This window comes from Augochlora pura, chromosome 6 (genome assembly GCF_028453695.1).
Source record: "Augochlora pura isolate Apur16 chromosome 6, APUR_v2.2.1, whole genome shotgun sequence".
NCBI lineage: Eukaryota > Metazoa > Arthropoda > Insecta > Hymenoptera > Halictidae > Augochlora > Augochlora pura.
In genome coordinates this window covers 14,724,897-14,748,962 of record NC_135777.1, presented here as the reverse complement: position 1 = coordinate 14,748,962, position 24,066 = coordinate 14,724,897, and the positions used below count along the sequence as shown (strand labels likewise).

The following is a 24,066-nucleotide window of genomic DNA, read 5'->3' as shown; positions in this document are numbered from 1 at the left end:
CAATACAGCATTCCACCTTGTCCCGAACCGGGGATCGATGCATCCGCTTCTTCCAGCGAAATGTCATGCGAGGCGACCACGGAAATCTCGTTCTTCGAATTTCTGCGGTGAATTTTCGGGCAGATGGCTCTGATCGAGTCTCCGATTCGAGGTGGATGCAAACTACCCAGCCTGACTGGGTCAGACGAATTGCATCCTCAACGACAGACTTCAATTTCTTGTTTACACGATTTATTTCCTTCCACTGAATCCTAAAAGTAACCAACGTGCGTTTCTTTTAGCCAATCATTTCGAACCTACATTCTTCGAGGATCTGTAAAAAAGAAAGAACCGCATGTCTGAAAACCCGTTGCCTATCATCGAATGACAAATTGACAATCGTCATCATTCAGATGCACTCCCATTTTCAAAGCACCGAGCGAAGAAACGCAACCGTTTTCACGATTGTTCGTCTGTTGACCCCGTTTGTTACATCGCTCCGACGACTTCTTTCGCGGCAATGAAGATGGATAACGACAATTATTGTCGACGTAACATATAATTACGAGGCACCGTATAAAATCCCGTGTCTTCGCAGGGACTGCGACAGGGGCTTGGAGCTGTTTCGTGTGGCCCGGTCGAAAGGAAGGCTCGCGAGAGTGCCGCAATCTCGAGAATGATTAAACGCGGACTCGCGTGATTTCCATAACGAGTCGCGGTTCTCATAAATAAGCCTGGTCGAAAGTTGGCCGAGAGTTTCCGCTACTTGGAGGCATCTGTCGACCGGCTTCTTCCCCTTCGGCCGACCGGCAATCGGCGAGTTTGGTGGTTGTATGTATGTAGGACGTCGCTCGAAAAGTTCTGGACGACCAAGTTCTGGAGCTCTCGTGACGCTAATGCACGCGGCTCCTGTGACGCCGAAAAATCGCGAGACCGGAAAGGTCGAAGCTGTTCAGAGACACGAAACTAGCCGGCGCGTGAACGCGACCGAGCGATCGCGGAGCCTTTGCATGGTAATTAGCTGTGTACATGGGCGTGCGCGCCCACAAACTTCTTTTATGCACGGCGGACGTCAACGATCCCCTTGTTAATGGTCTCCGAAGCTCGTTCCGGGCCGACGATTCCTGACGCAGCAACCCGTCAGCCGACGTTTCCGTAAATTCCATTATCAACTCGAACTTCTCCACCCGCGGAAATCTCTTCAGCTGATATTACCATTTCCCCGATTGTCTCTCAGATTTTCTTTCCGCTAAACCGAACCGTCTCTCTCTCTCTCTGCGCGACTTTCCGGCCTTGTTTACAGACGTTTATATTATACTACATTCTGATATTTTTATACGGTGCTACTGCGAATCTTTATGGGAAATGAAAATGTTCTGCGTAAATTGCACGGTATAGGAACCAAGTATAATTTGATTCCTTCCTGTAATATGTTTCATAAGCTGAAATTAGTGCACCAACGTTCTAGGTCTTTTTTAATCTTTTTACTGTTTTAGTAAAATCTGCAGTTTAGTAATTATGCATAGCGGAAGACGACTGTTCTATTCAGACAGCTTGCCGGATGAGTGGAGTCTCATAAAATGACAAACTGAAAAGTATTTTTAATAAGGTCCGTTAAGCTTGTTTCTGAATTGAAAATGTAAAAATTGATGCTTAAGGCGCTGAACATCTCTTAATAGCTTGAAGTAAACTCCTTGAATAGTTCATGTCAAAGGCTAAGCATCTAAGGGAAATGATCCAGTTTTTCAATGAATATTTTCTGCAATTTATTGTAGATAATGGCCATATACAAAAATTCACAAATATAGTTCAAATGAGTATAAACAAATTTGCAAAGTTTGGTAAAGATATATCATTTAGTTTACTCGGAAGAAATTCGTTAAAGTGATCTAGTCTTTCGTCGCATATGTTAGTCACTGAGAGGAATGATCCACTTCCTCAATGAACAGTCTCCTCAATTTTGACGATAACAACATTGGAAAATTCACGAGCATGGTTCAACCGTATCCAAATAAGTCTTCAGATTCCGATACAAATATATTATTCAGTTTAGTAAAAATAAAATTGCTAAAGTGCACCCTTGGAAATGGGAGCACCCCTTAGCATTCAACAAGGTTGTCCTCGAATTATTCGAGTTTCGCTCGATCCTGAAAGGATCTCCGATCCGATGCCGGTTAAATACAGTCGAGGGACACGTATACCAGGTCTTCTGCTCGTCAGTATTATATGCCGGAGCATGATTTCAGGCTAGACTTCAAAAGAGTCGGAACGCGACGCGCCCGTAGGACGGCGCGGGTGCTAGTTGGCTTGAAGAGTCGTCTGAGCACTGATGCTACTCGTCGCGCAGACTTTATTATCTGAAAACTGAAACTCTTGTCCACCATTCTGCTTTTCTTTTCTCCCTTTCGGGACGCTTCTCAGGTATACAGGAGAGGCTCTTTTCAATTTCAAACGTCGTCTTGTTTGAAATTAAAGAGCTCGCCGGCGCGAGTGCCGCGATCCGTTGTCTTCGCAGGCTACCTAGATAGCTTCCACGATCGACAATCGAAAAAATACGAGACACGAGAATTGCACAGCCTCGATTTACCCTCTATGCAACTATGAGCTTTAACGTGTTGCTAGGTGTCGACTTACAACTGACTTTTGTCAGAACACGAGTTGGAGCCACGAAATGTTGTGACGATTTTGTGTCCGTGAATTTTTTGTGATTGAGAATGCAGTAGAAAGATACTAGAAATTGACACTTATAAAGAGTATAAGATTTCAAATAGTATATACTGCTTTTTCATACTCCGACGTATAATTTTTTTTTTTTTAGTAAAAGCTGAATATAAGCGAAGCAGAAATCATGAATCAAGTTTCTTCCAATGTTCGATTTGGACAGTAAATTTTTGAGAAAAATTTTCACTGTGACACAATCGTAAAAAAGGGCATGCATATATTGCAGATCCTTCTAACTAATACAAATGTTTTAAAGATACCGGAATATTTAATTTATCGACCCAATTGTTGGAAGAGAATTCTGTTTTGCTCGTTCTTCTAAAAAATTTACTTCGGGAGATGGAAATATACATAAATGTCCGCAGTCCAATCATGACAATGTCCCCTGTCACACTAAATTTTCTGTTACCAAATATTTGACTGGAAAGGACACTCCAGCGGTTTCAGAGTTTCGTTACTCACCTGGTCTCAGTCCCTATGACCTCCTTTCCCGCAAGCTAGAATTCCACTTTCACGTGTAACTTCCCAGAGAGAATTACTTTGAAAGCGATCAGTACACTGCAGATTTCCATTTTTGCGCTAATGCTGTTTTCATTTGCTCGCTACAGGCAGCCTTTTATTCGGTAGGAGAAAAATACCACAAATTAACGCTCGGAGAATCTTTTCAATTCAAAGCTTCCAAACATACAATTTAATTATGCATATACTGTTCAGTATTCCTATTATCTAGGTCTTTGATATATAAATCAAATTTTCTTAGTTCTCTCAAAAATTCTTGTTTGCAAAGACTTAATAAAATTCATTATCATTTTTATCAGGGTATCTCCTAATTAGAGAAGGAAAATTATTCCAACTTCCACAGACCTTATAGATAGAAATTAGCGTAAAAGCTTGGTTTCGTAGATACTAGGAAAAATTTTTCCAGCAACAGTTCCATTACTGCGCATTAGTGCATGTTATGGCAAACAATCCTAGCATTACTCTGTAAACTTTGATTCCAGGACGTTTAAAATATTAGTAATTTTAACGGTGTTCATGTGGGAAAAAGTAAAATGTTTGTATTATTTTTTCTGTACGAGGTATATTTATGTATATCATACCGCTAAATAATACATTTCGCCTATTTTGTCTATAAATGCAAAATATAGAATATAAAAAATTTATAAAAGAAAATATTTATAATACTGACTGACTGTTGCTCAATATAAGTAATGTTTTCTTTTTTGTTACTGTAAAAATGGGTGTTTACCCGTATATATTAATAAATTAAAGTAAAATAAAACTGTTTCTTTGCCATGCCGGGATTCCACATATTCCGAGCAAGGTGAAAGCTGTGAATCCGCGACAATCCGGATCGAGCTGGATCCTCGATTGCTCGATCATTTGGCTTGCGCGATGGCCGGCCTGTTATCGGCGTCGCGGCGAGTTATCGGATTGGCTTGAACGAGCGTATCGATTGGCATGCTCTGTACTCGAGGCGACGGGACGTCAACGTCCATGCCGATGTCTGTGTCATCTTCGTAGTCGTCGTCGTAGTCGTCGCCGTCGTCATTGTCTGGTCTCAGGCCGGCGTCGGCGTAGTCCACGTTGACACAGGCTGCGTACACAGGCCCCGTGATAAAGTAATCTGAATTAATTGGCCTCTAATTAATTAATGCAAATCACCGGAGCAACTCGCCCCGGAGCCGGCGAACTAATGATCATTTACGTTACACGGCCCCGTGTACCTAGCACACCCGTTCCCGTTCCCGTTCCCGTTCCCGTTCCCGTTCCCTCGGACCCTGGGCTCCGTTGGCTGGCCGTTCAAGGAGAGTGTGAGACGGCTCGAGAAACCGCCCCTCCAGCCCCTACCAGCACCGACACCGAGAGACACCACCACTTAGTAGAAGCGTGTCTCCGCTTTTTAGGCTCGGGAAAATAGCGCACACGTACGTAGCCTAGGTACGTACGTACGTACGTACGAAATGTTCGGTGGGTGGACGAAAAGGGTGCCGCCAGCGGGGCCAGCGGGGGCGGCGGGCGGAGGGCACGAGCGAGGGCTGGTTGGAAGGGGGCCGGAGCTCTTGACATATTGCTACCTAGGCAACTCGACGAAGTGCTCTTCAGGTTCCCCCTGCCGCCGCCTATCTTTCCTGCTTCGTTTCTCGGTCTACTCCGTCCCTTTCCACAGCGCCCTCCTCCGCCTTCCGCCTTCCCGCAACCCCCTGTGCCAGCCCTCCTCTGGGCTCTTTCTTCTCTTTTTTTTTCGCTCGTACACCCATTCTCTTCCCTTTCTTGTTCGGTGCACTCTCTGTTCCACGGGCTCCACGGGCTTCACGGGCTCCACGGGCTCCGTTGCCAGTCTGCAACGAGGTTCGGTCGGCGTTGCAAGTCCCTTTCGTCAGGCAAAAAGGGAGCCTCTCCCCGGAACCGACGCGACCGCGTTCACGCTCGAAAGTACACGGTTTCTAGCGGGTCGTTGCTCCAAATCGCGAGACGTCTTCGCTGCGCGAAATTCTGTCGCGATCGAGCCGCGTTTCGACGATGGACGCCCTCGAATGCCGGAGACACCCCCGCCGACGCGCGGCCCATGGATATTTTTAGCGGTTTCCCACGCCGGAACCACGGCCCGGCTACCGACCCACTGTCAACCACCGGTGCAGCCTCAGTTTCCCTACGCGAAAAACCGCTCGCCCATTAAACTGCGCGGGCAAGAAGGTAAAAATCAATTCGCTCGTTCGCCGCTTCCGAAACTGGGACGCTTGGCTTCCCGGGAACGAAGTGTCATCGGATTGATGACGCTTATTGTCCGGGATAGCGGACCGTTCCCCCGTCAATTCTCATTTCTCTCTCTTTCTCTTTCTCTCTCTCCTACCCTCTCTCTCTTTCTTCCACTCCCTCTTGCCTCTCTGATTTTCATTTAGATTACATTCCTGGGAATTGAAAAATAGGTTGCCGCGAAAATAATCGGAGAATCGCCTACTTTCTAACATGGCTGCGCTTCGAACGCGTTCTGTTGATAGAAGTAAGATCTGTTGCTACCTACACCTTGTTATTGATAGGAGACTGCATTGATCATACTGGTAGCTTGAGGTCTGTCGCTAGTCCAGCGAAATTTGCTGCATATCCATTCTTTCAGTTAATTATTTATTTACTCATTACGCGAGTTTACTTTTCCCATGTTTACGCGGACAGTGTAGAAACAACAATCAAAAATAGAGCCAACAAACTCGTCCGCATCGGTCTATGCGGAACGCTTTCTAAACGAGACCGCTCCATGAACTAGATAAATATTGTAATAATAAGGTGCGCGTTTAATGGGAGAAATCTCTCGGCACATAATTTGCACAACTCTCGAGAGCACGCCCGTGTGACTAACAAATTGATCCCATAGCACGGTCTCAGAATAATCTAACGTAGCGAAAATCGCAACTATTTCTGCGCCGCTCGAATATAGGTTGACATTTGGAGGATCTCATCAGCGAATCAGAGTTACATTATTAACGCGATGTAATTGATCTCGACGACGCGTGTCAGCGCGATTGCGCGCAGCCGGGCCTCGCGACTCACCTCTCGCAAAATGTTCTAAGAACCGGGGCAGCCGGGTCGGCGCGCGGAATTTCCTCCTTTTCCTTTTCTCTTTTTTCCCTTTCCCTTTTTTTTCTCTGGCCGTGTCTGTCCACGGAGTGGCCTTCGAGGGGGTTGAAGCTCGCTCTGGCAATCGGTCTATTTGATCGATAAACAGAACTCGGTCAAAATGACCGAACCCGAGGCCGGTCGGGTTAACGCGAAATAAGTGGAACGCGGCAATCAGCCCCCAAGTATTTTTTTCCTCTCTTCTCTCACTCTCTCTCTCTCTTTCTCCGTTTTCTCTCTTTCTCTCTTTTCAACTTGCACTCGATCTGTCTCTCTCTCTCTCCCTCTCTCTTTCTCTCTCTCTCTTTTACGCCCTGTCCCGGGGCTGCGAGCAACTTCCGCGGGGAACGTCACGCAATTACGGGATGCGAGCGGGGGTGGCCGGTTGTTCGCGCGTGAATATCCCCGATGAATCGATACCCACCCGCCCCGGCCACGCGGCGCAGTTTGCACAATTATTGTTGCCCATTATCATTACTCGATGAATCCAATCCGGATCCGCGAGCCCATATTCCCTGGCCCGCTAATCCGCGCAACGAGGACGAAATGAAAACGCAACCCTTCTCTCGTTCTCACTCTGTCCCGTACGCTTGCTCCCTTTCGCTCTCCACCTGCTGTGCTAGGCGACGCGGATCAAGAGCCAGCGATCGTGTAAACGCGATTCGATTGAAACGTTCGACCTGTTTCATCGTTGCAAAGTAATTAAACGCCGGACGAAGGGTGCGTCTTTTCGACATGGTTGGCGCGCAATGAGTTATCTGGAGACGACGGTAGAATACGTAGGGAAGTGAAGTTGGTTTTTCAGGATGATCAATTGTCATGGCTTTGGTTTGTATCGAGTATAATTAACTTTATGTCTATCGGAGAACATATATTACATTTTTTTATTCTTTTATTTCGCAATTTTTTTAACCAAAGGCAGCAGTATCCTCCGAAAACCAGCATCACTATCCTATTGAATTGAAGTTGTGCGAGTGTGTTCAGCAACCTTCAGAAAGTGCGCCATATTTTGGTTATGAAGGTTGAATAAGAGGAAAACGACGAAGGTGCGTCTTTTTTGGACTGGTGGAGGGGCTGGTTTCTGAAAGAATTTCTTGGCAACGATAGCAGCGAACAACTCAAGCTGAAAGTTTGGGGGGTGTCTTTCTCAATCCTCGGAGGATTAGCAAAAATATTGTTGCTGATAGATTACGGTTCTGCGGTTGTAAAATAAATGAGGAATAAATCGGAAAATAGACAAGAAATACTGCTCCCATTGTGTCAAATTGGGGTAGTCGACAAATTACTGCAGTACCATTTGTAAAATTATCGTGGATGTCCGGCATCCTTATTGTTCCATGATCATTCGAAGCCAAGAACTGCAGTCGGTCCGCGTCGCATGGGAAGTTTACACGCTCGTAAATAGACAATTTGTTAATCGGGTCAGTACATCGATGCACAATTTCGAGCGGACCGGATTCGCTGGCAGAAGAGACAGGAGAAAAACGGGTGAGACGAAATCTTCGGAAATGAAGTTTGCCCCCGAAATCGGATGATTCGGTCCGCTGAAAGCTCGTTTTAATCCCTGGCGACTCCGGAGACCGCGACGCTCGTAATTCAACGAGGAGTCGCGGCTGTTCTTGCGGAGCGTTGCTCACGCCATTTTAGTTCGCGCAATAATACGCGTGAATGGGCATGGAAAGTGTTATCGATGGGAACCGACATGGGCATTGTTTTATGGTTCGCTTCTAAATGGTCCATCCATCACGCTTTATCTTGATGGAGTATTCTGCCCGGCCTATTCATCCTTCAAAACGGCCGACCGTCGCGGTAGCTCGCTAATTATTAGCCTTCGTTCATTGTACCGGCCGTGAATGGTCGCCGCGAAGAATGTGCTTTTCGATCCGAGACGTTCGATCCCGTTTTACTTTCGTTCGCCCACGTTTCTGGTACTCTCAACCCCCCCAGGACCTGACCTTCTCCAGTTGTTCATCGAAAACATCCTAACACGATTCCTGATTGAGTTCTATTCTAAACTTCAATTAATTAGTCAATTTTACTTCAGCGTCGTACGATGATAATTGTTCTTAATTCCAACTTATTTTTCTAACTCATATTTACTTATTTGGTCCTGTGAATTACATTATATTTTGAATGCTTCTGTCGAGCTTCCGTGCAGGAAAGTCACAAAAAAATAATAATAACAGCACGTACGCAGAGATTTACCACCCCACATGCGCACCAGTCTTTAAAGATAGGTTATTCTGGATGCTTGTGCATGCGCATTCACACGAAACTTCCTCAACTTGCAGTAAACAGGATAGATGCTTGATTAAGTCCGCGTCTATCTTGGGCTCCTTAACGAATCCCTGTCAAGAACACGTAATAATGTCTGTATAATTATTTTCTAGAGAAGTGATATAATGCAAAATTTTGTATAAAAATTTAATGTCTTCAAAATAATTTCTCCCTCAGCCTAATTGAACATCTCAAAATGTCCTGGGTTCAATAGATATGTGTATCTTTTATCAAACGATTTCACGATTCCAACAAATTCGGCACAAGTTCCAAGTATAGAACGGAACTTCGTCAGTTTCTTCAAGTTCTCTCCGTTCTTTCTTCCTCTCCTCATATCCTTGGCACATAGCATAGACCCGCCAGAGCTTAATTTAAAGAGCGCGCGCGTTTCTTGAGTCCCAGGGTCCTAAAATGTCAGCAACGCGAGCCCTTCGGCTAGTAGCAGCGGATTCCAGCCAGCTATTTTCGTTCGCCGTTGCATCGGCTGCGGATCTGCTTGATTTAATTTAACGTTACCGGGAGCAGCGGGGATTTGCATAAGAATTCAGCCCGAGGCGATGGCCCGCCACGGAGCCAGGGACTTCGTTAAACGGGATTTTACAGTTTTCCTCCGACGGCAAGGCCGCCGGGAGTTTCCCGCGAAGGCTGACGCCAAAAATACGCTTCGGTTCGACTTCTCCGGCGTTTTTGGCTCGCTGCACCCTCCCGGCTCCTTTTATTTTTAACGCGCTTCCCGGTCCGCGCGGACCGACTCACGAATATTGGTTGGCAAAAGAAAAAAGGGGTACGTCGTTTCCGAGCACGCAGAGAATACACGCGGCCGACGACTCGGCGAATCGAACCTCCAGCCTACACGGTTCAATTTGCGTAGTAACTGGTCGACTTCCTACAGATAATTTCCTAGCAATATCCTCGAAGCAGCCGGTGACCTGGATCGGTCGGATCCAGGACTCTTTCTCTCCGCGACTCCACGGCCTGATGTTATTAAAGATTTTAGCTAAAACAGGGCACTCGGGACTCGGCTGGCAAAGACCGTAGGCTCCGGAGCGCTGAACAACCTCGACGTCTTTCAGATAACCGGGCTTTTTGAAACTTTCAGTTTTTGGGACACCAGGGAGCACGCCGCGTCGCGAATTTTCAACAAGTTTCTGACCCCGCGGCCCCGAGCCATTCGGTTTTCAAAATTGCAGCATTTCCGAACCTGCGGAAACGCTGCGGTTACTTGGGATCTTGTTTAACCATTCTTCCTAAACTGCAGAAACGCTAGTTTACGGGAGCTTCTGCAGTCTGTCGTGCAGATCGCAAGAACCTGGTGTTCGTAGAAATTGTCAGGCTGTGATAACATTGTTAAAAATGTTTTGGCTTATGCAATTTTTAACACTACTGATATGTATTCTTTATTTGTTTATTTTTCAGCTTGCGTTGGTCAAGACTCTGTTTGATTACACTTCTTAAAAACTCATCTATAAAACTTTTGATTTACATGAAAAACTTTACTTTATTAAGCATATCATAAAAACACGGCGTTTGTCGATGTTTGGTAGATGTTCGAAGATTGTGAACGATTATGCAATCTGCAGGATTTCACACGCTTCTGATACCTTGGTGGTGCAATTGTAAGCTAGCACTGTTTTAATATCAGTAGTGGTAACGTGACGTCAAATCAACTCTCTATCAACATTGGCGACTTGACGTCAAGCTGACTCCATATCAATAGTTCCACTAACGATATGTAGTCAATTTGACGTCAAGTCACTACTATTGTAGTGATACGGAATTAGTTTGACGTACATCGCCGCTAGCGTTGAGAGTCAATTTGACACACGTCATTAATATGACCCGATGCTGTGAACATTAAAAATATAAATTCACAGTTAATTAAACTGATTAAAAGTGTAATATCGAGGCTCTTTAATTATTGTCCGTTCCGTAGACTTTTGTTTGAGTTTTGGACTGCCGTAGGTCGTCCCAAATAAGACAATAATATGGAATTCTGGTTGCAGGTAATATGGGTGTGCATCATCTGCCGCAAGAAGCAAGAACTCGTGTCGAGGACCGGAGTATGGATGACGAACCCGAACCTCGGTATCGCGGACAACGCGATGCTGCAACAGATGCAGGACATGCAGGTGGGTGGTCCTCCGGGACTCATGGACCAAACTCAGGATAAAAGACTGAAACTCGAGAGAGCGCACAGCGCCGCTGAGAAGGAGAATCTGCCCTTGTTACAAAGGAGCGCGAGTCAGCTCAGAAGACAGTACTCTCAGCAAGAGCAAGTACGATTTCTAATCATCATTCTCATTTATCTGTTCGACCGCGGGGCAGTGTCCCCGCGGCGGTATATATTTAAATAGCGCTCGTGCACGCACTGTTGCTCTGGATGTACCAAAAATACGAAACAGAATATCCGCAAAGTAAACACCGCCCTAAACCCCCCACCGCCGCTCTATCCTGTATGCTACCAAACTCGGCGGTGCCTAGCCGAGACCGCCCGTTTTATATCACCATATAATACGTATACTCACACTGCCATACTCACGTATCCTGACCGGCGACACTTTGGACGATTCTGTCTTTCGTGCAGCTTTTAGCGATCATCTTTGTCCTTGCGCCGAAATTTTCTAGCTCAAGGTATCATCTATATAGCACACTTGCATTCATGCATTCGATTTTTCGAAGGGAATATTAGCGATTTACGTCTACGTTAAAGGTTGCGTTCACTCGTCGACACGAACGATTAGCGGTGCAAAGAAAACGTGTACGAAGAGGTACTTCTTGACGAGTACTTTCCACGAGTGAAATGTTGTAACTCGTCGTAACTCAACCCTCATACGTTTCTCAGGGTAAAAATTCATTCAGTTTACGTTTCAGTTGTTATACAAAAGAGCCACCATAAACGAAACACAACCGACATAAATTGCCGAGAAAATAATGGGTGATCCTAGGATCTTTAATGCAACTATTTCTGATAAAAATCCACTGTAGATCGTTCGACCCTTAAATCTACAATCAACATGCCCTCTAACACGCAGCAAGTTTGAGAATATCCTGTAGAAAGTTTAACCATATTCTAGAGCTACGAAAATAGACTGCGACAGACACAAAGTCCGATGTTGCGGTTTGGGTTGCTGCCCGCTTAAGAGTAACAAGTCCTGTATTTTGCAAAAACTATCGTTCGGAAGTTGCGGAACGAATCCTGGTTCCCTTTTGTGAATGGTCCAAAGTCGCGCAGCCCGAAAGGTCGCCTAGAACCACGACGCAGACGACACAGTTTCGCAAGAATGTTGCTAGCGGATCGTGGGCGAAAGCGGGCCGCAGGGGTCTCGTACGAGAAATGGAAGTTGCTGGTCGCGATTTCAGGTGCCAGCGCGTCCGTTGTCCACAAGCGATAGAGTGGACATGTCGGTGTCTCCTCACACGAGGACGTTGCCGACGCCGCAAGTAGCACCCTCTCATCAGTCGCAGCAGGCGCCGCGACATCCGGATGCGTACGACGAGGATGACCCGAGCCTGTACATCGGCGAGATCGACGCTCTTTTGAAACAGCAACAAAATTACCAACGTCAACGAAAGATCTACTCGGTAAGGAAGCCCGATTCCCTCGTTCGATCGAGCCGGCTTGTCCCGACGATGACGTTAACGCTCGAGACGCTGCGAGACTCTTGGAAAATTAAACATTCAACAAGTACGCTGGCTCTCTATCTTCCCCCTCACTCTCTCTCTCTCTCTATCTTTCTCACACACTCTCTCTCGCTCTCTCGCTCTCTCTCTCTCGGTCTCTCTCTATCTCTCTCTGTTCTCGTGAAACGAGAGCTGCGAGCGCGTAGGAGCGCAGCTAGCCGATATTCTTGCGTAGGCGGTGCTCGAGAGGCCTCTCGAACGAGCAGTTTCCGGAAGATCCGCGAAACGAAGTTATCGAATGGAACAAGGGGGGACGGCTGGCGCTTTATCCTGGTTCCAGCTACTCGCCTCGGCCCTGTTGATAATCGATTCACACGCGACTTATCTTATCTCCCGCGCCTTCGATCATCCCGCCATCGAACATTTGCCACCGTCATTCTTCGATTCAGCACGTCCCCTTATCGACATCGGCGCATCGTAGTCGAGCTACAAAATAACGCGACGTACCTTGTGCACTCGTTATCGAAGCATCAAGTTAAATATATATATATATATAATATACTGTACTATATAGTTAGCGTAACATCCCTGTTTGCCAAGTAAGATCCAGAGTAACAATCGTTCTTGCTTGTATTACTTTAGAAAATCCTGCAAGATGTAGGTAGAGTATCTGTTAGAAATGCTAGCGGAGCCGGTATGAGTTTAGCAAGCTCTCTCCCGTATCTCTCTTGTTCTGCTTCTTTTAGTAGAGTCAGCTCTCTTATTCTATCTATCTCTATCTCTCTATTTCATTCTTTCTCTCTCTCTCTCTCTCTCGCTCTCGCTCTCGCTCTGTGTTCGACGCGGATACCGAGGCTGCTACCTCGAGAAGATATCAGTAAGTCTCCCCGACGAAACGGATGTTTCCGTGAATGCTCCGACTTGTTCTCTTGTGGACTTGCTCTCGCTCTCGTGGGATTTCGGTCGAGTTTTGTCCGCAGGTCGCGCGAGATCCTGCACCCCGTCCCTGGAACCGTATAGATCCCGAGCTTTTTTCGGTTCGCAGGACCAGAACACGGAGCACGCGATGACATATGGCCAGCCGACGGTAGAAGCTGGCCCGCCTCGATCCCAGGTCCATCCTCCTCAGCAACATTCGGTGCATCAGATGCAGAGCGCGCGTCCCCCACAGTCCGTGGGCGGGCAGGGCGCTCTTCAGCCCCAAAGGAGCTTCAGCAGCAGCGAGGAGGAGCGCAGCACGCCCGAGCCTGACGAGTCCGAGAAGGGTGAGTCCACGTTCGATCACTCTATTTTCTTCCCCCCTTTTACTTACGTCGACCGTCGCTGGTTATTGATCAGCCGAATCTTCTTCGGTCCGAGGGGTTTAATTATATACAACCCCGAAGAGCCGCGAGCACACGATAGACCCGTTGTTGCAGTCGCCCTCGCGTTACCATTTGTTCTTTTCGAAGCTATCCCGACCGTCGCGTTTCACGACCTCTCATGTAAGTATTGTGTTACCAGACAGTTTTTTTTTTCCTCCTCTCACGTAGTGGGAACACCAATATGACTCTTTCTTTCGTTCAGATTCTCGTGTCCGATAGTAATCGAGAGGCGACGACACACGGATCGGGACGCCGGCGAGGATGTGACACTTCGTGGATCGACTGCTTCGTGCTTACCAGGGCTGTGTTTTGGTCGATTAGCGTCCTCTGGTTTTTTAATGAATCTTGTATAGATAGAACTCGGAGAAGTATTCGGTGTGTATTATTGTGTTTAGCGGCCGTCGTTTGTGTTGGGAATGAAAATAGCTCCCCGAATTAGGATTGCTGTAATTGGTTGTTTATCTTGGAAGCTACGTAATACAGAGAGACGTTTGATGCTTGATCATAGTGCTTAATGCTAAAATCACCCTTCTGAACAGATGCTGCTTAACCCTCATACGTTCCTTAGAAATAGTTACACTGATCCTCAGACATCATCCACTATATCATACTATACATCGATCCTCGGGAATCACACGTCTACGACACTGTAAAATTGGCTCTGATTAGGTTTATCATCCGTGAAGTCTGAACACACTCTTGAAGTGCATCTCTTGTAAACATTACAGTTTTCTCATTGCAGCTGCGTACCCCGAAACGGATATCTTAAACTTGTACTCATCAAATACATACATGGGCTTCTTTTGCCACCTGAAGTGCGTCGTTTACGGTTTGTCGCAGTGGATCGAAATGGTCCGGAAGCCAACCGAAGCAGTTTCAGAAATCAAACATATTGTCACATTCGAGAACAAAAACTGGATGGAATTTTCATCCTAGAAGCGTATGAGGGTTAAAAGAGTGTACAGCCCGAACTTAGAGAGCTAATTTCACCCCTGAACCGAAATGATGGTGGCTGAAGCATACACATCGCCGAACGATCTCCTGAGATCTCGCTAGACCAACGACCCCAATTAAACGAATCCGAAGACACAAGCCCAGTGCTTCGGTAAAAACCGAATCTCATGAATTTCTCGAAGCAGCCCGCGACAGAGATTGCGCTCGATGAATTCCACGCGGAGCCGTTAGAAGCGCGGCGCCGTGCGATCGTTAAAAATGCAAGGAATCCGGAATTCGCGCGCGGCTAAAGCGTTAGTGGGCGGGGTTTATTTGCTCTAGGGGGGGGGGGGGGGGGGCCGGTGGCCCCGGAGCAAGTAGTAACCCGGAGTTACACCGTTTAATATCGAAACACACGGCTCGCTGCCGGAATTATTGCGGATAATTCAGCGGGCTTTCACGGACGGAGGCGAGAGCGAGAAAATGAGGTTCGAAGTGGCGACCCGAATCTTACGAGGTGGCCGAGCGGTGTGTTGCGGCCGTTCGATTCGGTATCGGGGCCACGTTGACTTCGGTTTCTCAGCTCGAGTCCAGGACAGTTCTCGCGAAGGTTCATCGGCATCGACAGCAATATCGGCCCGTTACTCTTTCGAGATGTCACATCCTCGCGGCGGGCAGTCGTATAATTCAGCAGCGGCGCGGTTAAACGTCAAATCCACCGTCGAATTACCGTCAGAGGCTGCCGTGGAGGATCGACGGCGGCTTTGGCGGCGGCTCGGGGGATGGAGACATTAGGGCGAGAGAGCTAGCTGGTCGGGAGGGTCAGCTCTGCCCTTGAAACTCGCTGCACGAGGAGAGCACGGGCTTTCCGTGTCAGCGGATAATTGGTTTACGGAGAGTGTGTGCACCTGTACCGCGGATATTTACAGGCGAGCCGACCAAGGAAAGTGTAATCGACCGATCCGATGTTCATGCAGTCTGAAAAAGCTCACGCGTCGCCGCGTGCTCACGCGTCCTCATAAAACCGATTAACGCTTCCAGCCCGCGATATTCCAGTCTCCGTCTCTCTTCTATGATCTGAGACCAGAAGCTGGTTTCGTAGGCGAGAGGGGCGAGCACAAACCTAATACCAAGGGTTTACGAGTTGCTCGGCCAGTGGTTTACGACGGTAGTGGGGCCGGCGGGCTCGAACGTATCGGGATAATGGACCGATCGCGTCTCTCTCTCTCTCTCTCTCTCGAGAGAGAGAGAGAGAGAGAGCGCGCGGAGAGACTGTCCCGCCCCGGTCTGAAATACTCGAAACGGGGAAAGTAGGTCTACTCTACGCGCGCAGCCAGAGATCGGACCGAATGGAGTGGCAGATGAAAAGCGATACTGCATTATCGCGAAGGCGTCGGTGTGCGCGCGCGCGCCCCCGTGCACAGGCTCGAGCTCGAGCCCGAAGCCGCGGTGGGAACAGCGAAACCGGGTTCATCCTTGGCTAATGAGTAAATTTAGGTTACCGACGGCTGGATCTCCGCGTTACGCCGCTCGTTTCGCTCACTCGCTCCCACGTTTTCGCCGCGTGTTCACGAGAACACTCGACACACGCGAACGCTCGCTCGTTCGCTTTTGTGCGGCACATTCGAGCCGGTTTCGAACTGCTGCTGCCGGGAATAGAGAACACAGGAGAGAGAGAGAGAGAGAGAGAGAGAGAGAGAGAGTGCGCCTACACTCCTGTATAGAAACGTGTACGTGTGCGCACGTACGCAAGATCATGGCTGATTAGTCACGAGATCGGCGAACTGTGAACCGATTCATCGAGGTGCGCATCATCAGGAAAGCAGCTCGCGCGAAATAGCAACAACGTCGTTGCCTGATATCGGTGTGTTCTTCTTTCCCTCTGGGGTTAGCTGGGTCTCTCTTTCTTCCTCCAGAAGGTCGTTTTTCTCGAGATAGTCATCTGTTCTCGCGAACCAGGACGACAGGATCGAAATTGATTTAATACATCTTCGTTGTAATTTCCAGTCTCGATCGTTGATTTCAAGCTCGGAACACGGTTCTCCCCCGGTCGTGGGTTCAATCATCGGGCACAAAGAGAGGACGAGTTCTAGATCTCTCGAGATCTCTATAGAAAAGTCGCAAGTTTCCCCGCGACGGAGTCGGGAGGAGAGTAAGTCTGTTTTTTCGTCCACGAGCGAAAATATCAGCCGGGGAAATCCTTGCCGGTGAATTTTCTTCCAATTTCTGCAATCCTCTTCTCGAATATCGACTTGGCCAAGGATGCGTGGACGCCTGATCGGCATCCCAGCTATCCTCGCAGCCGTTAAATCCTTGATCGGATCTCCGCGATCGTGTATCGCGGCATATCGCACCGGTATCCTGCGGGAATTCTCGGGTTCTGCCCTCCCAGTCTCGTCGTTGCATTGATCCTTGGTATCCCTCGCCCACCCCCCCTCTTTCTTCTCTCTCTCTCTCTCTCTCTCTCTTTCTGCCTCGCCTGCCCGTATAACCTCCATCCCCCTTCCTCGCTCGCCAGCCCCGTTTACCGCCCTTCCGTCTCTGTTTTCCTCAATTCTCACCCTCGTCGCTCTCGTCTATCCTCCCGTCGGTGTACTTCTTTTCCTTTTTCTTTTTTCTCTCTTTCTCTCTCTCTCTCTCTCCCTTCTTTTTTCTAGCTTGTACGTCGTTTCTTTTTTAACTGGTAAATGCAGGTACTTTTTGGTTAGATGCGATTTCCCTCGCCCCCATTTCTCAATCCTTCTTGCCTATATCTCTTCCTACCTGGCGTGTTCTATTTTCCCTATTCTAGTTTCTCTCGCGCTTTGTCTAAGATTACTCCTTTTTTCCCCGGTCACAGTCGCAGTACCGTCTTTCAGCCACGCATATTCTCCTCTCATCGAGAAACGTTTCTCGTACTTCGTTTCCCCTTTACATTTTTCCACAACTTTTTCATAATTGCTTCAGCTTTGTCGGGAAACAAACGTCGAGCACCGGGAAAACTCCGACGTAGATGCACGGTTAACCAGGAATTCTAAAATTTGCCATTTTTAACAGATTCCGTAACGCTGCCACACGGTGGTTTTTCAGTCTTTGAATTAATATTGACCTCCTTCGAACCAAGTGCAATTTATCTACAGAAATTGTGCAGCCTCGAAGGATATTACTTTATGGTTATTGTTTCAACTCTATGAATACTAATGTTTAGACTCTTGATCTTTATGCAGAAGAAAAATTATTTAAGGTAATTGTAAGAAACATAAGTTGGACGAAAATATCTTCTGGTTTTTAATAACCATAATGCGTTGAAGGTAATCTCGTTACAACTTTGTACTCGAACTAGTAATCTTCGTCATAAATGAGTTCAAATGGAAGATTTTGATGAAAATGTTGTAGAAAGCGATGCTAACTTTCTGTTTGTAATTCTCGCGAATCAATCGAAGTCCATAGTAAAAATCGCACCATTTGATTCGCTTTTAAAAATTATACATTGTTCAGTGCTATGTCGGTCATACACGAATGACGCTATTTCTTTCATGACTTTCAAAATCAAAGTGTCGTAACATATTTGGACTGACTAAAACTAGGATTTTAACGTTAATCAATGTTAAATTCCCAGTTTCAGTTTCTTTATGTGGTCCGATTTGAAATTGTGATTTTCTGTGATGTTATAGATATCGTGTTATACTTAGAATCGTTTATAATTTTATTTACCAATTTTTGGCAACATATTTTTCAAGCTATTACTTCCAGATACCCTCATTCTTTTACAGATATTTAAGAATCATGTGAAAATTTCATATAGCTGTCAGAAAATTAATATTCATATAACAATTTTTGAACTTTGGGTCCAACTAGAACCAGACAACGCTGTCTGAGTGTCAAAGTGTGTACGATGACTTTCCTGATTGACCGTATAATCCAAATAACCGAGTGAGCTTAACAAGATTCTTTTGCTATTTAAATCGCTATGAATTTATGACTCGCGGTCTCGCATCTTAAAGCAGTGCCGCAGAACTGGGTATAGGAAACTTCCTCCGACGATTTCTCAGCAGAATCGCTGTCTGGTTGACTTTGTAGCGTCAGAAAAATTTTCGGACGCGGTCACCCGACGATGGCAAACTTTCCGATCCCGGAATCTTTCTCGCGGATCACCTGCCCCGTAACTCTCCAGCTATCAGCGTTTGAGCATCTTCCAGAGGCTGTTCAGCATCGCCTCCACATTTCTCGGCGTATCTTTCCGTTTCTGGTCGGCTTCACGCTATTTCTTCAGTTTCCACGGCTCGGTTCATGGAGTCGGTTTTTGCTCTCTCTCTCTCTCTCTTTTGCTTCCTGCAAATTAGTCTCTCTCCCCTACAGCCTCGATTTTACCCCCTGGATCCAGCCAGCCTCTCGCGACGCCTACACGTCCGACATGACGTCACGCGGCCAACACGTGGGCGAGCTCAAACATCTACCCCGTCGCTATTTCTGGGTTGGCGCTGTGGTGCGAAGCAGAACGTAGACGCGACCTAAGAGGGAGAGAGAGCGAGAGAGAGAGGGAGAGAGAGAGAGAGAGAAAGGTATAGAGAGAAAGGATATCTCTTTTTCTTCGGACAGGGGTCCATTCATCCGTACCGCCCCTTTTGGGATAGCTCAACGGAGATTTTCGGCAGGGTGTCCTCGTCACGGACACGAGCTTTGCATAAGTACTGCGCGGCTCGTGCGTCACGCACCTGGGTAATCTTCGCTTTAATAGATCCCCGGCACCAGGCCGTGTGTTTACGTTGCCCGACCGGCGGCGCGGCGGTTCCGGATCGATTCTCGAGGCCACGCCGGGAAATCCGAAGAGCGAGAGCTCCCGCAGCTGACAGAAGCGGAAACCTATTAAAACCGTGGAAAAATTCCGAGGCATCAACCGCGCGGATTTCGCGGGAGCCAGCGCGGCGGGCAGCGTCGATATCACGGGCGTCGTCGTCGGTTTCCGGGCCGGATTCGTAACATTTTGCCTCGTCGGATCTGTGTCATGGGGGATCCAGCTGAATTCGTGATGAACCACGGTCGGAATGCAAAGATCATCCCCGAGACTGTCTCTTGAATTTTGCAACTGTAGTTTTATTAACATGCCGGCTCCCGGGAGTTGCGACAAAAGCAGACCGATCCGAGGTGATCGAGGAAGTACACAATTCCTAGACAGACCAGCAATAAGTTATGAACGGACGGAGGCTGTCTCGTTTAATTATTTTCCTTTCGATGCGGCCCGTCGATTCACTACACCGATGTCCGTCCATTCTTCGAAATGGATTCTTGCGATTTTTATGAAATGTATTCCGGACGACTATTATTGACGGAAGAAATATTCTCGGAACGTATAGGTACATCCTTGAGCTACGAGGAGACATGCTTTTAACTTGTTAACCCTTAAACGATGGCGCATGTTCGAAATAGGAACCTGTATTTTTCATAAATTGATAGGAAATTAATGTTATAATCAATAACATTAACATTGTGTTATTTGGTTTATATTATTAACGTAACCTTATTGTCATATGTTAATAATAAATTATAAGTTATTATTTATTATTATACTATATAATTCCAATACATTAATAAAACAAACAAAGCGGTACATATTATACGTATTACTTTTTGTAAAATACAGTCTCATTCATAATGATCATCGATCACTGTGAGACGTCTATAAGAAGAATGATTTCTTTGTTTCGAAAATAAAATTCTTTGGCATAGCACAGGTATTGCACGAAATTGATCAATTAATTAGTTTCCGCGGAAAACACGTTTACAGTTTCCAATTCTCCCTGTTCTACAGCGTCACGCTAAATGGTCTGCAACTTCGTTACCTAAGCGAATCCGACCGCAAAATTTCAAGAGCATTCTCTTGAAACATTGCACCGTTGATGCACCCCGAAGAAGAAATCGATTTTTCGAGCCTGTTACACGAGAATCCTCTCTCGAACACGCCGGGTCCATACTCCTTTCTTTGTGCACCGATCGATCCACCTACGACACGATCGGGGTCTGGCAGCTCCATCGAAATTTAATCCGAAGACATTGCAATTTGACGGTCGAGCGACCGGCAGTTGGATCCGACGTCGCCTTTCAGCTGGCCCGGGTTCTTGCCCCGGCATTATCCGCTTCCGGCACCGACTGTCGGGATTGAAATTACTTTGTTTACTGGCGGGGAACCGGCGCGCCCCTCCGGCCGGACGCAACAAAATCACTTGCTCCGGAATACAAAGTTCTCGTACCAAGGAGGAGCCGGCGCGTTTCGATCTCGTTCGCAAGCTCTTCGGAATGCATAAGATATTACTCGATTCTCGGCAAGCCCCGGAAAAACTTTATAAACTTCGCGTCGCTTCCATTCTGCAGCATACTAACCCTTTCGATGCTGTGTCGGCCGCCATGCTGTGCCACGAGACGGCCGACCGTGATCTCGACCATAAATCATGTCGATGCGGTGGTTGCCGCTTTTCTTGGCTGCCGCTTCTTTGCGTTCGTCGGTTGACAAGCCGAGTTACTTCGATATACTAGTTCGGAACGGTTAGTTGTAGAGTGAAACGAGATCGACGAGTTAGTCCAACAAGTTGTGTTTCGTTCATGATTTCAAAGGTTACGGCAATGTAATTTTGAGTGTCAGAAAATTTTGCAGTGATCAGAAAAGCAGATTACTTTTTCAATAGCAAGCTTGCGTGCGTTGACTAAGGTTTGACATTTTTATTCTTCCATGCTCTATGATTGAACATAGTTTACAAATGCTCGCAGCAAGGAGGAATCAAAATTTAACTGGCCGTAAACGTCAAAATGTACAGTGTCTAGAGTCTCGATAATCATATAACATTGTTAAAAACGTTTCAGAATAAACACTGTTGCTCGTGTCGTGGTAGAGGGCGCACGATTGAACCTCGGGTTTTTTCATTGCTTCGTAAATCATGCTCGGAAACCGGCGTCGATTCAAAGCCGGCCGAATGCGGCAGCGAAAGGGGAAAGCTTGTTACTAATTTCATTTTCCGCGGTAGTCGCCGATTAAGTTGGAAATAAATTCTGCCGGTTGTCTCCTGGGTCGGACCTCAACGGGGTCAGATTAGGGGGCTTACAGAGACTTGTAGCCACGGTTCAGGCGTCGCGATGTGCCGGATTCGGGGTCCGCGGACGGTATAATCAGACGCGTCGCTGGTTTCGTCGTGCACACCTGGTTCGCCCGCATTCACGGACGCACGCCGCGTCGCATACAACGCTAACGTACTGCACGCCGCGCCGGCAGTAGTGCAGCTACGCGTTTGGTGCATACGCGGTGATGCAGATGGCCAGGGCAGCCGCTATGCGGAGATCGCGCTTATTAGGGACGCCGTCGACGCGCATTCTCCTCGCGGTGCCTCTCCGTTTTCGTCCGGAGCGACGATTATTCAAACAATTGGTCGAAATTGCTGCCGTTTCTGTTCCCGTGTCTAGAAATCATCTAATTCTGACGTACGTTCGTCAGGGCCTCGACCTCAGTTGTGCTCCCGGTGATCCGAACTTCTCAGGATTTCCTTCAGTTTCGTGTGCTCCTCAGAAATGGTATGAAAGATCCTATGGATTCTATAGTTTATTAATTTTTTCTTTTATATCAAGGCAATCAATTACGTTTTATTTATCATGTTACGTGTTAAGGGAACGTACTCTAGAATATGGACAGAGGGAAATTTATTATTTGACAGTATATAGGAATGAAAAAGGGTGTTGTTTATCACAAGGAACGTATGAGGGTAAATTGTGAGAACTACGTAAATGCAAATGAATATGCAATTAGATAGAAAGAATTATGAAATTGTAATACCGCAGAGTTATATCTCTGGCTGCATCTCGTTCTTTAACAAGATAAAAATACCTCCTGTTCCAAGAAAGCAAGGAGTAAGATAATGAGATACGATACTAACGGAGGGAAAAAATAAATAATTTAAGGAAGGGTCAGAAAAAGGAAGCAATAAACGAAAGTAACATAAATATGTAAAACATATAAAACGATTACGACTGGACTATGAATTTTAATGAAAATAAGATTGTTGTATTCGAATTGCAACAAACTGGAGTAAAAAAAATGATTTAATAGGACAAACGTATTTTTAAGATCTCTCGACGATACCAACGTCTTGTGTTCATGTTACCCATTCTTTACGTGAACACATAAAATTCGCAGTCGAATAATTAGTATAACCTGCGAATAGTACAGGCGAAGTAGGAAACTGGAATGAACATTTTCGTAAACCAATGGTCATTAAGAAATCTGCAGAGCATCGGCTCGTCGATGGCACGTTCCACGCTCGAGCTGCGAGCCACGAAGTGAATGAGTCGCGCGCGATCAGATCCTGCCGAAGGATCCATCGATAATAGGGGAATCGATACTGGTTCCCCGCGAGGCGATATTCCGGGCCCGTTCGCCGTATTCGGCACGCGAGAGAAAAGTGAGCCCGGCTACAGTCGGACGGCGTTGTTGCTCCCATTTGTAGATGCACACAATACAATTAGTGACTAGAGATACAATTAGTTTGTAGAAGTTTCCGAGAGGTAAGTCCGTTACGCGCCCTCGCAGCCCGCGAGACCATCCCTTTAACGAGGATTTCCAGAGAGGCCGGAGCTGCGACGTCCACCGGATACATCCGAGACGGACGAGGAGAGACGGAGATACGAAGGATAAATTGTCACGGCCACGCTTTGGCCTCTCATCGAGCCTGTCGCCTTTGATTACCGCACCTTTGACAGTCCGACACCCTCCGATCCGATCCAGGCCTACCACCACCACCACCCCATGAACACCCTAGATATATCCGCCTGCCTCGTCCTCGTTCACGCTGAAATTCTATTAAACAGACTTTTCATTCGTTTTCAGGAACGACGTGTACGTTCGCGGAGAACGTTCCCCTGTAGATTAATACACCCTTGTCCCGTGTTAGCGTCTCCCGCCCCCTCCTCTTCTATCAACGTTCTCCCCTTGACGTCGCGACGCATCTCCGACACGGAAAAGCCCACGGCGTTTTAATATACTTAATACGCCGGAGTTACGGGCCACGATATCGCCGGGATCGACGACGATACGGTGTAGCCCCGAGCTGCGACCGGCTGTCTAATAAAGGTGACCGTAGCAGCGTCCATGCCGATATCGTCGACGGACCTGGCCATCTCGTGGAACGAGGTGCGTCGCTGTTTCACACCCGGTTCGACGTCTCGTTCGTCAGCGAAAATTGGTAGTAGCTGCTGATTGTTCTTTAGTGAGGGGGCCAGAAGCGTACCGTTTATCGATCACTTGAATTGTTTCATAGTTGTTGAAGTAAACAGGGAAGGATCCATATTACCATATATACAAATTTTAGAACTTATTTAATGGTTACGCAAAATATGATATTATTTCATCTATGGTTATTATGTTCTCCCTTAAATCAAATTTTATTTTAAGTAGTATAGTAGTACTTTAAACTTCCAATAACGGCATTCGTACGATATACAGACCATCACCATAACCTTACGCCATTATAATACTGACATAATCTTACTATTATACAAGTACATTAACAACAAAAATTATGTTGTATTTTTTATTAGT

At 46.8% G+C, this 24,066-nt stretch overlaps 1 protein-coding gene across 8 annotated transcripts in view; it reads left to right on the top strand.

Annotated features, from left to right (window-relative positions):
• The window catches only part of Rim (Rab3 interacting molecule), a 105,334-nt gene that overhangs the window by 18,603 nt on the left and 62,665 nt on the right, over positions 1-24,066 (top strand). For 4 of the 8 annotated variants that reach the window (XM_078183177.1, XM_078183181.1, XM_078183178.1 and 1 more), the window contains exons 3-5: positions 10,596-10,868; positions 11,953-12,174; positions 13,259-13,478. In XM_078183177.1, coding sequence (XP_078039303.1) covers positions 10,596-10,868; positions 11,953-12,174; positions 13,259-13,478 — 715 coding nt within the window. Of the gene's footprint in view, positions 1-10,595; positions 10,869-11,952; positions 12,175-13,258; positions 13,479-24,066 lie in introns of those variants that run through there. The other 4 variants (XM_078183179.1, XM_078183180.1, XM_078183182.1 and 1 more) reach the window with 4 other exon arrangements.